The 18,412-nt window shown below is 45.7% G+C and overlaps 1 protein-coding gene across 1 annotated transcript; it reads right to left on the bottom strand.

Moving 5' to 3' along the window:
* Positions 1 to 9,108: 9,108 nt before the first annotated feature.
* Positions 9,109 to 12,307, bottom strand: LOC142244411 (olfactory receptor 10G3-like). Its single transcript, XM_075316659.1, has 2 exons — positions 11,403 to 12,307; positions 9,109 to 9,193 (listed from the first exon to the last, which is right to left on the bottom strand). Exons 1-2 carry the CDS (start codon positions 12,305 to 12,307, stop codon positions 9,109 to 9,111), a joined length of 990 nt encoding a protein of 329 aa, XP_075172774.1.
* Between the last annotated feature and the right edge of the window lie 6,105 nt (positions 12,308 to 18,412).

Genomic DNA, 18,412 nt, shown 5'->3' with positions numbered 1-18,412 from the left:
TACTCCTCACTTCCACTGTCACAACTGCTCTCCTCCTCTCCTAAACTGATCTGCTTTGGTTTTTCCTGCCCCTGGGCCTGTGAACTCCTTGGTGGGCGTGGCCAACTGCCTGGCTCTGCCCACCTGGTGTGGACATCAAATCCAGAGGGAGGTGACTAGGGTTTAGTAGGTTGGCTGGTGTCACCTTATTTGGGGATGGGTGTTGTGCAGGGGCCTAACTGTGACTACCTGGCTAGTCCAGGGCGTCACAAGAGTGTTTTCAAAATTGTTTCAAAACTGGGATCAGACTGTCTCCTCTACATCTGTTGTCATGCCTCCTGGTTATTTTGGCTAGGCTTCACACTGACTGGAGATATTTTGCCTGTTTGAGCGTTAAGAATTAAGAGTGTTTTAAAAATTGGAAAAAATATGGAATCAGAGTGTCGTTTCTATGTCTGCTACAACTGTATTGCTATTTCTCCTTCCCATTTTGTCTAGGCCTTGCACTGGCTGCATTTTCATTACCACTTTGAGAGTCAAGAACTAAGAGTGATTTCAAAATTGATCCAAAACTGGAATCAGAGTGTCTGCTGGACATCTGTTGCTGACTGTACTGTGTACCGCTGGCGTCCCTGCACTCCTCACTCACCTCTCTGCAGGGACGCGCACTTACTCACTGCTGCGGCTGGCTCTCACCATGCTGCCTGGCATCCCTGCGGTCATCCATGTGGGTGCTCCCTGCTTCCCCCTCCTAGGGCCTGTACGTGGGGCACAGGTCCTCCAGGAGTTCTCCTAGGGAGTGACCGCACACCGCTGCCCTTCTCTTAAAAGGCCAGCATGCCATTTCCTGGATGTGTCTCTCAGCCTATCGTTGAGAGGCACTGCTGGGTACTTAAGGCACCCTCTCACTAGGGGTGGTGTCCAATCAATGTGTTGAGTTATTTAGTGGCTTTGTTCACTAGCCAGCTAGTTGTCAGGTCAACTTGTCTGCTGTGCTTCCGTTACAGTGTACAGTGCCTTTGCCTGTTCCCTGGTCCTGTTGAGAGACTGTGCCTGTACTCCTCGGTAATGGCACCATCCTCAGCTACCCCAGAGGTCATTGCTTGCTATAGTAGAGACTGTGCCTGTCAACCCTGGCCATGCCACCATCCTCAGCTACCCCTGAGGTCTTTGCTATACTAGAGACTGTGTCTGTCCTCCCAGGATGTGCCACCAGCCACAGCTACCTTTGAGGCCCTTGCTACATTAGAGACTGTGCCTGTCCTCCCCGGTCATGCCACCAGTCAAAGACTCCCCTGGAAGTCCTTGCTATACTAGAGACTGTGTCTGTCCTACCCGGCCATGCCACCAGCCTCAGCTACCCCGGAGGCCCTTGCTAGAGATTGTACCTGTATCTGTCCTCCCAGGCTGTGCTACCCCGGAGGCTCTTGCTAGATACTGTACCTGTATCTGTCCTCCCAGGCTGTACCACCAGCCACAGCTACCTCTGAGGCCCTTGCTACACTAGAGACTGTGCCTATCCTCCCCGGTCATGCCACCAGTCAAAGACTTCCCTGGAAGTCCTTGCCATACTAGAGACTGTTCCTGTTCTCCCCGGCCATGCCACCAGCTTCAACTACCCTGGAGGTCCTTGCTATAATATAGATTGTGCTTGCCCACTCAGCCATGCCACCAGCTTCAGCTACCCCCGAAGTCCTTGCTATACTAGATAATGTGCCTGTCCTCCCCAGCCGTGCCACCAGCCTTAGCTACCCCAGATGCTCTTGCTACACTAGGGATTGTGCCTGTCCTCCCTGGCTATGCCACCAGCCTCAGTTACCCCAGAGGTCCTTTCTATACTAGGTGCTGTGCCTACCTCCCCCACTGTGCCACCAGCCTCAGTTACCCCGGAGGTCCTTGGTACATTATTGTCTGTGTCTACTGGTCAACGTGTCCATCACTGCACTGGGACTCAAATGCCACAATTCTGGTCACTGCCCTGAGAGTGGCACCTGGTGTCTGCCTTGTGGTGGCACATAATCAAGCTCCTTCCACTAAGGGTAAGCCCATTGTCACCCTGTGGTCCAGTTAGTCCACTCCTGCTCACTGCTTTACCATCTTCTGCAGTAATTGTTACACTTTGATCAGGCCATGGATTGTGCTGTCTGGTTCTCCACCTCTGTCAGAAATATACCAAGAGATGTTGCAGATGTTGAACCAGCAAAATCAAATTCTGGCCCATCTACAGTCAGTGAATGTCCATCTGAATGCCCCAGCTCCTGCTGCACTTGTTTCCATATCTTGTTTGTCTGCCCCACTTCGGTTTGATGATGACCCCAAGCAATGCCGAGGTTTCATTAACCAGTGCACCCTGTACTTTGAACTGCTGGCTCAACAGTTTTCTTCAAACTGGTCCAAAGTGGCGTTCCTGATATTGCACCTTGGTAAGGAAGCTCTTGCTTGGGTCAATACTCTGTGGGAGAGAAATGACCCAATTACCGCAGACATTCTGGAATTCCTGTAGGCCTTCTGAAGAATCTTTGGTGAGCTGGGCAATGATGTGTTTGCTGCACCTTCTCTGCATCTTCTCTTCTACGGTTGTGCTAGTCCAGACTCTCACTTCTGAACTAGGATTGAATAATCAGGTAAGGACAAACTGGCCGGTCATGACATCCCCGTTTCTCTGGATGATTTTATCTCTTTAGCCACATGGGTCAATTGCAGGTTCCAGGATCGATCAAAGAAAGCTGCCCGCGAAAGAAGATCTATGCTTTTGGCTCCAGCCTTCCAGAGACCATTGGCTCCTCAAGCTCCAGCTTCTGCCCAGTTCCCAAACCCATGCAAGTAGATGATATCAACATGGGTGAACAGCGACAAGGTCATCACTAGAGACTGTCTTTGTCCACCCTGGCTGTGCCACGAACCTCAGCTATCCCGGAAGTCCTTGCTAAACTAGAGACTGTGCCTGTCCTCCCTGGCCATGCCACCAGCCTCAGCTACCCCGGAGGACCTTGCTATACAAGAGACTTGGTCTATCCACCCTGCCCATGCCACCAGCCATAGTTACCCTAGAGGTCCTTGCTACACTAGTGACTAGCTTAGCCAAGCCCCTCCCACTTAAACTAAGCCCAGGGTTCCTCTGTGGTCTAGTGGGTCCACTCCTGCCCATCATCTTCTGCGACATATCGCCATTGGTCATGCCCATCTTGGCTAAGCCTTGCACTGTCTGCAGATCCTCTGCCACTTTGAGAGTCAAGAATTAAGAGTGTGCTCATCATTGATCCAAAACTGGAATCAGAGTTTCTCCTGTATGTCTGATGCTGGCTAAATTGACATGCCTCCTGTTAGACTAGTTGGGCTAAAGGCGTGGTACCACAATCAATCTCTGCCCTGATCCTGTCTTTACATATTTGCAAACACCATCAGCAACCTCCATTTCCTTGTTCCAGCACAGTGTCCAGCTGTCTCTACCCCAGGTCTTGGAGGGCAAGCTTTAATACTCAGCCACACAACCACAGGCCAAAACAATAAACTGCATTAGTTCCATACTGCTTTCCCTGCAATTGTTGGTGTTTAGGCTTGTGGACACTAATGATTTCCACAACCTGATGGCAGCAGCCATCCTTTACATACCTGATCCTCAGCACTCACTGTTTCACAGTGTGGTGTCCCCGCCTTACATAACCTCATTATATTTATTGGTGACTACCGGCAGGTGTTATTTTATTTCCCCCATATCACATGTCAAAATCTGATTCGTGGACCAAATGTAGAAAGCAGGCCAATTTTATTTGGCCTGCAATGCTATTTTTGTATGGATGGCTATGTGGGGCCCATTATTCTGCATGGAGGACTATTTTGGGCCTACGACTAGGTAAGGTCGCAACTTTGTCCAACTTTTTAATATTTCAATCTATGCTGGGAATACTGAACTGTACTTGTAGAATATTGCCCATGGAGCGTATATTTTGCAAGTGACTGACAGAAGCGACAGCGGGCATACGACATCTGCCACATTTCATTTGCAAAAAAAGCGGACATAAACATAATTTGTAAGTTTAGGACACCAAGTTTTTTGTTGTCAGGCAGGCTATTAAGAGGTTTCGTAAGGGTTTGCGGACTCGAAACAGCAGGAGACCTGTGTCTTTTACTATGTTTGTGGTTCTTTTTGACCAAATAGGAAGGGTGTGTATATTGCACTATGAGAAATCCCTTTTACAGTTTTCCTTGGCATTTTATGGGGCCTTGAGGATAATGGATCTACTAAGCCCTTGTACGTCTTTCCAAAATGGTTGTGAATGTCCCTGCAGAATGAGGTCTTATGCATTAGATTATTGGAGTCTAACACAGATAGGATATTGTGTAACAGTATGGTGGTCATGTACCGCCCCCGTGGAAGCAGCCGAGCTGCTCAGATCCGAGTTCGCTGTGGCTCGAGGGTCTCCGGACTCGGGGGTCATGCAGCCACTCGAATGAAAAGGGGGGTATTTACAGGGAGTTATAGTTCGTGACGCCACCCGTGGTGTGTGGTAATTGGAAATACCACCGCTGCTATTGGGAGTACCTGGGGATGATGGAACGGGAGCAGCAAGGTGTTGTAACCCTCCACGGGTAGGGGTCTGTCCCGGGACTCAGTAAGGGGGATGCCGTGGGGATACAGGGGTCATGCTCGTACTCACTCAGTTCATAAGCAGACACTGACAACCGGGTAAACCAAGTCTCTGGGTACCGCTGCCACTGAGGGGAGCTTGTCCGGGTCCCGTCCCCAAGTGGTGCTGCCTGGTGATCCGTGACCTGCCTCTTGGCACTTAGTTTGACTTCAACTTGATGGCCAGTAGCGTAAAATTTGCCGGACCCCACTCCCTACTATGGCTAAGTATGGGAGCTTGCTCTCAGGGCTCACACTTGGGATTTTCTGGACCGTTTTGGGTTGGAAAGTCCTATCCCCTCATTGCACTAATGCCCCGATTCTGAAGCAGGTGGGAACGGATCGTAAAGGCTCCATTCTCCTCAGGTGAATTGTCGGGTTGCCTGAAGCTACTTCCCGACCTAGGGTCCATGTACCCCGTTGGGCCTTCGAACATGGACCGGTGATAGGTCTAGGCTGCCGGCCATCCTCCTCGACGGGTCCGAGCACCTCAACACAATCCCCTGTGACTGGGGTCTGAATCCTCTAGGCCCAGACCACCGTCTGCCATCTAGGCAGTTACTTCAGGAGTCACTCCCGACTTCCTCTGAGCTCCTCTCAGCTCGAGGGCTACTTCCAACTGTCTCTCCACTCACAGACAGACTCCGCTAACTACACACCTCACCTCCCCTCCCTGATCTCCCAGGTGGGCGACTCTATTCCACTCAAGCCGTCCACTGGTGTGTCAGGTGGGTGTGGCACAGGGTGTCTCCAGGATTTGATTTTCTGTTGGAGGCAACACCACTTAAGTAGGGACCCAGAACAAAGAGGGAGGCGGAATACTGCATGGAAGGGCAGCATGTGCAGTACCCTGTGATGACCTGATAGTCCAGGGACATCACATTCCCCCTTAATTAAACGTAGCTCGTCCCCGAGCTACAGGACATCCAGAGATTTATTTGCATAACTGTAAGAAAAAGGAAACATTTGATTTACAAGATTTTCATCCCACATTAGGGAGGCACATTACTTAAACGTTACTAAACAGTTAGAGTTCCTCATTTCAACTATGGAACGCTACCGGTTATGTTAATAGCGGAGGCTCAACCTACTCTGTTGCAGCTTCTTCCTGCAACAGTCCAGTCCCAACATCCCAGATCCCATCAACCCGCCACCCAAACAAACTGACCCGCTGCATTTCTATCCGTGGGAGGCGGAATACTGCACGGAAGGGCAGCTTGTGCAGTACCCTGTGACAACCTGATAGTCCAGGGGTGTCACAGTTACTCTTTCGGAAGCTCCCTATAGTGTGTCATGGCCGATTTGATGCTTCCAAGATTTAATAGCAGTTCGCCAAGCTGTTGGATATTCTTTGTTAGTCCATGTTGATAGGTCTGCTTTAACGAGGTTCTAATTTATTTCTGTTTTTAAAATCTGTGTTTAGGGTTTAGGTTTGTACTCAAAGTACAGTATTATGGTTCTCAACATTGATGTTGCAATGGAGGAGACGAGTTGGGATTTGGATGAATCATCCATAAAATGTATTAGGAATTAAATAATTTTAAGAGTTTTATGAGGTCACACTTAGTAAAATTTTAATAACAATGGGGGTAGTTGAGCGTCATTTCACAACTTGTCTTATGAGTCCTTTTCCTCTCCCTTTTTTTCCAATTCTTTCTTTTTAGATACTGAGAAGTGTACTATATGGATACTTGGTCATTCGTATATTATTACTCAGCCGACAAGAGGTCACGGTGAGTCCTTCTGGGTGGTAGATATTTGGGTTTTTGCAAGGAAGCAGTGAATATACATTGAATGGATTTCTGGGGCTTGACATGGGATCAAATTTGGTCTTGTTTTTTTGAGGCACTTAGGCGTTGGGGACCTACTCACAAATTGTTAGTACATGCTGGTGTTGAGGAGAGCCATAAGATGAAATACTTAATTAACCTCTGAACATAGAGCACTGTGGGAAGTGTGTTCAATGAAATGAATTCTCTATACATAAGCCAGTCACTCTTAAGAGGAAGCCAAGATGGCCCCCGATGACATCACAGACCCTACCATCAGCATGGATCCACCAGATGACGTCCCTCCCATCACCATCACCATGGATCCATCCGATGACGTCATAGACCCGCCTACAATGACGCCCATCAATCAGCTCATGGACTAACACATTATTCAACCCACTGACCAATGGACACATCCAGGTATGCTCACTGTGGGGCTGACCATGCCCCTTTGCAAGGTTATATCAGAGCAAGCTCAGTTGTAATAAAGCGGAGCATGGGCTGACTTCTGTCGAGGAAAGATGAATATCCGACTGTGTCTGATCTCATTTTTCAAGCATGCACTCGATCCACACCAATAATTAGGCTAGGCAGTAGGCAACTAGTGATCTCTGGAGTTCAGAGTTCACCCTAACACTGGAGGCAATGATATTGGAGATTTTCCTATGGATTTTTTGATAAAAAAAAAACATGGAAAAACATTTTTTGTGCCTCTGGACTCTTATCCTCAGATTGAAATTATTTGGTCAGAAATCATAAAATGCCTTAAGTGCTGTTTCGATATCGGCACTTAAAAATGCCAGGATAAAAATAAATAAATCAATGGCCAGGGTCACTGAGTTCAATGAGGTCACCTGAGGTCAGTTTACTTGTGGTCACAGGTGGAGGACCATGGAAAGCTCCAGCTGTTATTGCAAATAAACTGAGTGACATCATGGCTTATCGCTGTGGTTCAGTCAGTCTCTTCCTGAAGCCCACAGCATGAGTACATGTTCTGTGCCCATGTGCTATAATTTCATGATGTATGTAGCGGATTGTAATACGACCTGCGACCTTGTGTGGATTACATCAAAACTGAGTGTTTGGGGTTAATACATTTTTTAATTATTTTTTTTTAAAAAACTAAATGTACGCAGATAGCTGTAACAAGCGATCAAAATATCTTTTCTATAATATATTATTTATCTATGCCAATAAAAACATCTCGCCTCAAAAAAAAAAAAAATAAGCCATCACATGACTATATTGACAGATAAATTAAAACAGGTCTCGGAAAATGACAACACAACCTCCAATTTTTTTTTAAACTTCTATTTCATTTTCATCACTGAAACAATAAAAAAATACAAACATTTATTGTATCGCCATAATGTTCTGTTACCTAATGTATAAAACGGTCTGTATATAAACTATATACACAAATGAAAGAATATTATAAAGAAGAATATAAATAAAGAATTATAAATAAAGAAGAATATTATAAAAAAGACTAGCTATAATCAATAATATGCAAATAGCCTCCTAAGAGAAGAGGTCATAAACAATAGTGCTTCCTACTAGAAGAGCTCCTGAACTCTCTGAAGAGGCTACTTCCATTGTTTAAATTCCCAGGGGAACATTACATGGCCTTTAAGTCTCCTTAGGGTACACACTTTAGCGATGCAGCAGCGATTCCACCAGCGATCTGACCTGGTCAGTATCACTGCTGCATCGCTACATGGTCGCTGGTGAGCTGTCAATCAGGCAGATCTCACCAGCGACCAGTGACCAGCCCCCAGCCAGCAGCGACGTGGAAGCGACGCTGCGCTTGCACGGAGCCGGCGTCTGGAAGTTGCGGACACTGGTAACTAAGGTAAACATCGGGTATGGTTACCCGATGTTTACCTTAGTTACCAGCGCACACCGCTTAGCGATGGCTCCCTGCACTTGTAGCCACAGCACACATCGGGTTAATAAGCAAACCTTTGCTTATTTACCCGATGTGTCCTGCCGGCTCGTGTGCAGAGAGCTGGGAGCCGGCACTGGCAGCGTGAGAGCTGCAGATGCTGGTAACGAAGGTAAATATCGGGTAACCACCTTGGTTACCCGATGTTTACCTTGGTTACAGCTTACCGCAGGCTGTAAGACGCCGGCTCCTGCTCCCTGCACATTCAGGATTGTTGCTCTCTCGCTGTCACACACAGCGATGTGTGCTTATCAGCGGGAGAGCAACAATAAAAAAATGAACCAGGGATGTGTGTAACGAGCAGCGATCTCACAGCAGGGGCCAGATCGCTGCTCAGTGTCACACACAGCGAGATTGCTAATGAGGTCACTGCTGCGTCACAAAAACTGTGACTCAGCAGCGATCTCAGCAGCGATCTTGCTGTGTGTGAAGCACCCCTTACATACATAAACTTGCAGGTCTCCACAAGGAAAAATACTATCCCTTAGGCCCCCTTCACACGTCCGTGAAAAACACGCACGTGTGTTACGGGCCATTTTTCGGGTCCGTGTCCCGTTTTTGTGTCCGTTTTTATGGTCCGTGTGGCATCTGTGTGAATTGCGTATGCTAGCCGTGTTTGTGGGTAGAACGTCCGTGTGTGCGTGTGGAATTAACGTGTATGTGTACATGGAATGTCCGTGTGGAATGTCCGTGTGGAATGTCCGTGTGTGTGATGCACAATGTCGTTTATAAATGTCGGCTGACAGCAGACAGAGTTGCGCGATGAGAATGAACTCGGGTGAACTTCACCCGACTTCATCCTCATACCGCGGCTCTGTCTGTGTCGAGTACTGATTAGCGGTCACCTGTGAAGGATTCACCGGTGACCGCTAATCCCCCGAGTGACTGAAGTTTCCCCCCCTCTCTCATACTCACCGTTCCTTGATCCCTGGCGCAGCGCTGCACGGCATTCACACTGCTGCGGCGGCTTTTACTATTTTGAAAAATCCGGCCGCTCATTAAACAATCTCCTATTCCCTGGTTTCCCCGCCCACCGGCACCTATGATTGGTTGCAGTGAGACACGCCCCCACACTGAGTGACAGGTGCCTCACTGCACCCAATCACAGCAGCCGGTGGGCATGTCTATACTGTGCAGTAAAATAAATAAATAAATAATTAAAAAAAAACGGCGTGCGGTCCCCCCCAATTTTAATGCCAGCCAGATAAAGCCATACGGCTGAAGGCTGGTATTCTCAGGATGGAGAGCTCCACGTTATGGGGAGCCCCCCACCCTAACAATATCAGTCAGAAGCCGCCCAGAATTGCCGCATACATTAGATGCGACAGTTCTGGGACTGTACCCGGCTCTTCCCGATTTGCCCTGGTGCTTTGGCAAATCGGGGTAATAAGGAGTTAATGGCAGCCCATAGCTGCCACTAGATCCTAGATTAATCATGTCAGGCGTCTCCCCGAGATTCCTTTCATGATTAATCTGTAAATTACAGTAAATAAACACACACACCAGAAAAAAATCCTTTATTAGAAATAAAAAACACACACATATACCCTGGTTCAACAATTTAATCAGCCCGAAAAAGCCCTCCATGTCCGGCGTCATCCAGGATGGTTCAGCGTCGCATCCAGCTCTGCTGGATGGAGGTGACAGGAGCTGCAGAAGACACCGCCGCTCCCGACAGCTCCACGCGGCAAATGAAGACAGCCACGCGATCAGCTGAGCTGTCACTGAGGTTACACGCTGTTACTGTATCCAATGACAGCGGGTAACCTCAGTGACAGCTCAGCTGATCGCGCTTCTCACCTCAGTTGCTGCGTGGAGGTGACCGGAGCGGCGGTGTCTTCTGCAGCTCCTGTCACCTCCATGCAGCAGAGCTGGATGCGACGCTGGACCATCCTGGATGACGCCGGACATAGAGGGCTTTTTCGGGCTGATTAAATTGTTGAACCAGGGTATATGTGTGTGTTTTTTATTTCTAATAAAGGATTTTTTTCTGGTGTGTGTGTTTATTTACTGTAATTTACAGATTAATCATGAAAGGAATCTCGGGGAGACGCCTGACATGATTAATCTAGGATTTAGTGGCAGCTATGGGCTGCCATTAACTCCTTATTACCCCGATTTGCCAAAGCACCAGGGCAAATCGGGAAGAGCCGGGTACAGTTCCAGAACTGTCGCATATAATGTATGCGGCAATTCTGGGCGGCTGCTGACTGATATTGTTAGGGTGGGGGGAACCCCATAACGTGGAGCTCCCCATCCTGAGAATACCAGCCTTCAGCCGTATGGCTTTATCTGGCTGGCATTAAAATTGGGGGGGACCGCACGCCGTTTTTTTTTAATTATTTATTTATTTATTTTACTGTACAGTATAGACACGCCCACCGGCTGCTGTGATTGGGTGCAGTGAGGCACCTGTCACTCAGTGTGGGGGCATGTCTCACTGCAACCAATCATAGGCGCCGGTGGGCGGGGAAAGCAGGGAATAGGAGATTGTTTAATGAGCGGCCGGCTTTTTCAAAATAGTAAAAGCCGCCGCAGCAGTGTGAATGCCGTGCAGCGCCGCGCCGGTGATCGGGGAACGGTAAGTATGAGAGAGGGGGGAAACAGACCGACAGACTGTGAGAGAGGGACAGAGAGACCGACAGAGAGACCGACCGACGGACTCAGGGAGATTGACCGACATACACAGAAATAGAAAGAATAGCCGACATCACTAGAAATAAAAACACCAAACGGACACGGACTATAGGTAGATGCATACGTGTATACTAACGTGTGTGCACATACCCATAGACTTTCATTGTGTCCACGTGTGCACGCTCCGTGCAGATAACGGACATGCATCCGTGCAAAACGCAAACACATACGGATCACGGACACGCACACACGGACATAATGAAATAACGCCCGTGTGACCACAATCATAGATTAACATTGGTGCACGTTTGGCCGTGTCTCCGGTATATACGGAAACGGACCAAACACGCACGTGTATCACGGACGTGTGAAGGGGGCCTTAGGCTGTATAAGAATTAACATATAATGCAATTAATTGTAAGTTGTAGGATAATTGTGAAGAAATATTTTCTTCAGAGCTACCTTCACTTCTTTGTTCCTCAGACTGTAGATAATGGGGTTTAGTGAAGGAGTGATTAAGGTATAAAAAACAGCAGCAGCCATATCAAAGGTAGAACCAGAGTCCGGACGCATATATGTGAATACACAAGGAATATAAAATAAAGCCACCACGGTAACATGAGATACACAGGTAGAAAAGGCTTTTTCCCTCCCATCCGCAGTTTTGATTCTCATTATGGCCCCAATGATGTTTATATATGAAATCATGATTAGAATGAAGCAGCTTAGGGAGATGGAGGCAATGTTGGCCAGAATCATAGTTTTATTCACTGTTGTGTCTGCACATGCCAGTTTTAACACTGGGATAATGTCACAAAAGAAGTAATTTATTTCATTAGAATGACAGAACGGAAGTTGAAAAGTTAGCACTGTGTGAGTAATCGAATGCAGTGAACCAGCTAACCAAGACCCAAACGCAAGACACACTGACACCTTCCAGCTCATGAGACTGCTATAATGTAGGGGTCGGCATATGGCGGCAAACCTATCATATGCCATGACAGTGTATAAGAAACACTCGGCACTTGCAAGAAAATGGAAAAAGTACAACTGTGATACACATTCACTAAAGGGTATCGTCTTCATGGATAAAACATTTCCAAGTAATCTAGGTAAAGTCACCGAAGACAAGCAAATGTCCAAGAAGGAAAGGTTCGCAAGAAAAAAATACATGGGTTTATGAAGAGAGGAGGTGCCTTTAACCACACCAATAATGAGAATATTTCCCACCAAAGTGGAGGTGTAGATAAAGGAGAGAAGAAAAAACAGAGGCACCTTCAGCTCATCAATATATGGAAGTCCTTTCAGAACAAAGTTCACAAACAGCGATGAATTCCTTTCATCCATTTATTTTATAGCGAAAGGAGCTAAAATGGAATTAAGACACACTCAAAATAATCTAAGGAGCTAAAATGGAATTAAGACACACTCAAAATAATCTAAGGAGCTAAAATGGAAAATAAGATTATAATTACGATGAAGAAATCAGTGCCATGAATTGTGTGATACAGCTTAGCAAGGATTCGTCTGATTTCTTCATACTGAAAATATGGGAACTTACTTCATTTATAAGCTATATTGTTATCGAGCATCATGGACACCATAAATGATGATGTGTGTACCCATTTGCCAAAATCACCTTGAATAAGCAAAGAACCCAAGGGTAGGCTACATATGTCATTCTCTTTTCCTCAGTCTATCATCTGATTGCTTGTGTGAGGATTTATAGTCTGCAGAAGTCCAGGGAGAAAGTGTATTCAGTTTTAGCAAGGGATCATTTCCCACTGTACAAAATTAGTACATCTCAAATTAGTCTATAGCTTAATGTTTGAGAACATGAAAATAAAAAATGAAATAAATATACATATATATATATATATATATATATATATATATATATATATACTGCTCAAAAATGAAAGGGAACACTTAACCAACCGAATATAACTCCACGTTAATCAAACTTCTGTGAAATCAAACTGTCCACATAGGGAGCAACTCTGATTGACAATCAATTTCACTTGCTGTTGTGTAGATGGAATAGACATCAGGTTGAAATTATTGCCAATTATCAAGACACACTCAATAAAGGAGTATTTCTGCAGGTGGGGTCACAGACCCCATCTCAGTACCAATGTTTTCTGGCTTATGTTTTGGTCACTTTTGAATGTTGGTTGTGCTCTCACACTCATGGTAGCATGAGACGGACTCTACAACCCACACAAGTGGCACAGGCAGTGCAGCTCATCCAGGATGCCACATCAATGCGCACTGTGGAAAGAAGGTTTTCTGTGTTTGTCAGCGTATTGTCCAGAGGATGGAGGCGCTTCCAGGAGACAGGCCAATACACCTGGAGACATGCAGGGGCCATAGGAGGACAATAACCCAGCAGCAGGATTGCTATCTTCGCCTTTCTGCAAGGAGGAACAGGAGGAGCACTGCCAGAGCCCTTCAAAATGACCTCCAGCAGGCGACAAATGTGCATGGTTCTGCAAAGACAGTTAGAAACTGACTCCATGAGAATGGCATGAGGGCCCGATGTCCACAGATGGGGGTTTGTGCTCACTGCCCAATACCGTGCAGGATGCTTGGCGTTTGCCACAGAACACCAGGATTGGCAAATTCGTCAGCATCCTGTGCTCTTCACAGGTGAAAGCAGGTTCACACTGAGCACATGTGACAGACATGACAGAGTATGGAGACGCCATGGAGAGCAATCTGCTGCTTGCAACATCCTTCAGCATGACCAGTTTGGCAGTGCGTCAGTAATGGTGTGGGGTGGCATTTCTTTGGAGGGTCGCACAGCCCTCCATGTGTTCGCCAGAGGTAGCCTGACTGCCATTAGGTGCCGAGATAAGATCCTCAGACCCCTTGTGGGACCAAATGCTGGTGCGGTTCACCCTGGGTTCATGTGGTTGTAGTGTGTCAGCAGTTCTTACAAGATGAAGGCATTGAAGTTATGGACTGGCCCGCCTGTTCCCCAGACCTGAATCCGATTGACCACATCTGGGACGGTTTCCCGTTGAAGCACTTGCGAAACACGTGTCGGGACCGGGTCCACATGTGAGGCTGACAGACTCCCTTTTTGGGTGCTATACATACCATAGGTAGGTCCTTCAGGTGCCAATTTCCCCACCACTGTATGATTTTTTTTCATTTTTATTTTTTTTCTCTATCTGAGATTATGCTATGTATTTTCTGGTGGTGTTACATACTGGTGTACTCAGGCCCTGATTTGGACCTTATCCTGTTGGTTACTATTTAATGTATGGACATTCCATCACTCCACTAGCCCAGGGGATATACTATTGATATCTTTTGATTACTTATAGGCCCCCCTGGGATATAGTAATACCACTTTCTTCCCAGTTTTAGCTAAGGGGTATTCTGTCTCCCTCCCTGGGACCTTTTTCTCTCTCTGTCTCATCTAATTGGATTTTAACTATGTACAGTTAGGTCCAGAAATATTTGGACAGTGACACAAGTTTTGTTATTTTAGCTTTTTTCAAAAACATGTTCAGAAATACAATTATATATATAATATGGGCTGAAAGTGCACACTCCCAGCTGCAATATGAGAGTTTTCACATCCAAATCGGAGAAAGGGTTAGGAATCATAGCTCTGTAATGCATAGCCTCCTCTTTTTCAAGGGACCAAAAGTAATTGGACAAGGGACTCTAAGGGCTGCAATTAACTCTGAAGGCGTCTCCCTCGTTAACCTGTAATCAATGAAGTAGTTAAAAGGTCTGGGGTTGATTACAGGTGTGTGGTTTTGCATTTGGAAGCTGTTGCTGTGACCAGACAACATGCGGTCTAAGGAACTCTCAATTGAGGTGAAGCAGAACATCCTGAGGCTGAAAAAAAAGAAAAAATCCATCAGAGAGATAGCAGACATGCTTGGAGCAGCAAAATCAACAGTCGGGTACATTCTGAGAAAAGAGGAATTGACTGGTGAGCTTGGGAACTCAAAAAGGCCTGGGCGTCCACGGATGACAACAATGGTGGATGATCGCCGCATACTTTCTTTGGTGAAGAAGAACCCGTTCACAACATCAACTGAAGTCCAGAACACTCTCAGTGAAGTAGGTGTATCTGTCTCTAAGTCAACTGTAAAGAGAAGACTCCATGAAAGTAAATACAAAGGGTTCACATCTAGATGCAAACCATTCATCAATTCCAAAAATAGACAAGCCAGAGTTAAATTTGCTGAAAAACACCTCATGAAGCCAGCTCAGTTCTGGAAAAGTATTCTATGGACAGATGAGACAAAGATCAACCTGTACCAGAATGATGGGAAGAAAAAAGTTTGGAGAAGAAAGGGAACGACACATGATCCAAGGCACACCACATCCTCTGTAAAACATGGTGGAGGCAACGTGATGGCATGGGCATGCATGGCTTTCAATGGCACTGGGTCACTTGTGTTTATTGATGACATAACAGCAGACAAGAGTAGCCGGATGAATTCTGAAGTGTACCGGGATATACTTTCAGCCCAGATTCAGCCAAATGCCGCAAAGTTGATCGGACGGCGCTTTATAGTACAGATGGACAATGACCCCAAGCATACAGCCAAAGCTACCCAGGAGTTCATGAGTGCAAAAAAGTGGAACATTCTGCAATGACCAAGTCAATCACCAGATCTTAACCCAATTGAGCATGCATTTCACTTGCTCAAATCCAGACTTAAGACGGAAAGACCCACAAACAAGCAAGACCTGAAGGCTGCGGCTGTAAAGGCCTGGCAAAGCATTAAGAAGGAGGAAACCCAGCGTTTGGTGATGTCAATGGGTTCCAGACTTAAGGCAGTGATTGCCTCCAAAGGATTCGCAACAAAATATTGAAAATAAAAATATTTTGTTTGGGTTTGGTTTATTTGTCCAATTACTTTTGACCTCCTAAAATGTGGAGTGTTTGTAAAGAAATGTGTACAATTCCTACAATTTCTATCAGATATTTTTGTTCAAACCTTCAAATTAAACGTTACAATCTGCACTTGAATTCTGTTGTAGAGGTTTCATTACAAATCCAATGTGGTGGCATGCAGAGCCCAACTCGCGAAAATTGTGTCACTGTCCAAATATTTCTGGACCTAACTGTATGTCTAATTACTTACTGTCATCATATGTGATTTTGATATTTGCATTTTTTGTAATAATAAAAACTGTATACTTTTTCACAACTGTGGTACAGTAGTTTTACTTCAAAAACATGATAAATACCCCTTCTTGTCCACAAGTTTCTGTATGTATTCTATGGGGTCTATGTATATTACAACAAATATGAGGTCCGCTCTACTTGGTCTTTGTTTTTCTAATCTGGGACATAATGTTTCACTCCATCCACCAATGTCACGCTGCACCACAGACTGTCCAGGAGTTGACAGATGCTTTAGTCCATGTCTGGGAAGATATCCCTCAGGAGACCATCTGCAACCTCATCAGTAGCATGCCCAGGCACTGTAGGGAGGTCATACAGGCATGTGGAGGTCACACACAATACTGAGCCTCATTTTGACTTGTTTCCACTTTAATTTTGTCTTGTTTTGTCTTGTTTTGATTTTCATTTTGACTTTTTTTCCAGTTTCATTTTGTGTGTGTCTTCAAATCCAGGTCTCCATTGGTTAAAACATTTGATTTCCATTGATGATTTTTGTGTGATTTTGTTGTGAGCCCATTAAACTTTGTACAGAACAAAGCATTCAATGAGAATATTTAATTCATTCAGATCTAGGATGTATTAAGTGAGTGTTCCCTCTAATTTTTTGAGCAGTGTATATATATACTACTTTCCAGTTCAAAAACCTCTATGATAATAGAAATTCCTATTCTTGGATCCAATAATTTAAACTATTAATTGTGGACACTTTTTTATAATGCACCTGTATAAACATTATAAGATAGTGTTTGAAGGGTGCCTAACATTGTACACGCACTCGGATGTGTGGACAATATGGTATACAGAGAAGAATCTGTGCAGATTGATTTTATATATATATATATATATATATATGTATATATATATATATACATATATATATATATATATATATATATATATATATAAATACACACCGTATTTTTCGGACTATAAGACGCACCTGACCATAAGACGCACCCTGGTTTTAGAGGAGGAAAATAGGAAAATAAAATTTGAACTAAAAAATGTGGTCATGACACACTGTTATGGGGCGAGGATTTGCTGCTGACACTGTTATGGGGGTAATGTCTCTGCTAAGGTACCCCATTCTGGTAATGATCCTCCTGCCTTGTATATGATCCTGCTCATATACCCCCATCCTGCTCATATACCCCCATCCATCCTGCTCATATACCCCCATCCATCCTCCTCATATACCCCCTTCCTGCTCATATACCCCCATCCATCCTGCTCATATACCCCCATCCTGCTATATACCACCCATCCTGCTCATATACCCCATCCTCCTCATATACCCCCATCCATCCTGCTCATATACCCCTATCCTGCTCATATATCCCCATCCTGCTCATATACCCCCATCTTGCTCATAATATACCCCCATCCTGCTCATAAAATACCCCATCCTGGTATATGGCCTGTATCCTATGGCACAGAAAAAAAAACAAAAACGTTTATACTCACCTTTCCTCACTCCCTGCAGCACCGATCATCTTCCTCTCTGTCTCAGCTGCAGCGCCGCTGAGTGGAGCCATCACCGGTGTCTGCAGCATCGCGATGTCTTCCTGTCTGTGCCGGTCAGCTGATCTGTGTGGACACTAGCGGCGCGCATAGCGATGACGTCATCGCTGTGCTCACCGCTCTCTATACCGATCAGCTGACTGGCACAGACAGGAAGACATCACAATGCTGCAGGGGGGCAGCTCCACACACGGTGACGGGTGAGTACACTGATTCACTGCACACCGCGCTGATGATGATGCACGGTGGCAGTGAATACAGCCGCACATGATCACTCCAGGCTGTAGTTGCCAGGGGTGATCATGCGGGCTGGCTGTTAATTATGCGCGCACACCCCCGCTCATCCCCCCGCCCATCTGTCAGCGCTGGCTTCACCGCTGAGAGATGGGCGGGAGGATGGGCATGCATATGTAATGAGCGGGCCCACGTGACCTGCTCCACCGCAGCACCCTCATTCCCCACAGCCACATTCAGACCATAAGAAACACCCCCCACTTTCCCCCAACATTAGGGGGGAAAAAGTGCGTCTTATGGTCCGAAAAATACAGTATATGTATATGTGTGTATATATATATATATATATATATATATATATATATATATATATATATATACTGTATATATATATATATATATATATATATATATTCTTTGAAATCCCTGGTCCTACTTAGTGATTGACAGCTGTCTATGCATGCACAGTCATACAAGAAAGACTGTCAATCACTGGATAGGACCATGTGCATAAAAACTCCAGGAGTTTCAATGAA

The sequence above is a fragment of the Anomaloglossus baeobatrachus genome, chromosome 1, assembly GCF_048569485.1.
Source record: "Anomaloglossus baeobatrachus isolate aAnoBae1 chromosome 1, aAnoBae1.hap1, whole genome shotgun sequence".
Taxonomy (NCBI): Eukaryota; Metazoa; Chordata; class Amphibia; order Anura; family Aromobatidae; genus Anomaloglossus; species Anomaloglossus baeobatrachus.
The sequence above is the reverse complement of the archived record's forward strand: the minus strand, read 5'-3'. Positions and strand labels throughout refer to the sequence as shown.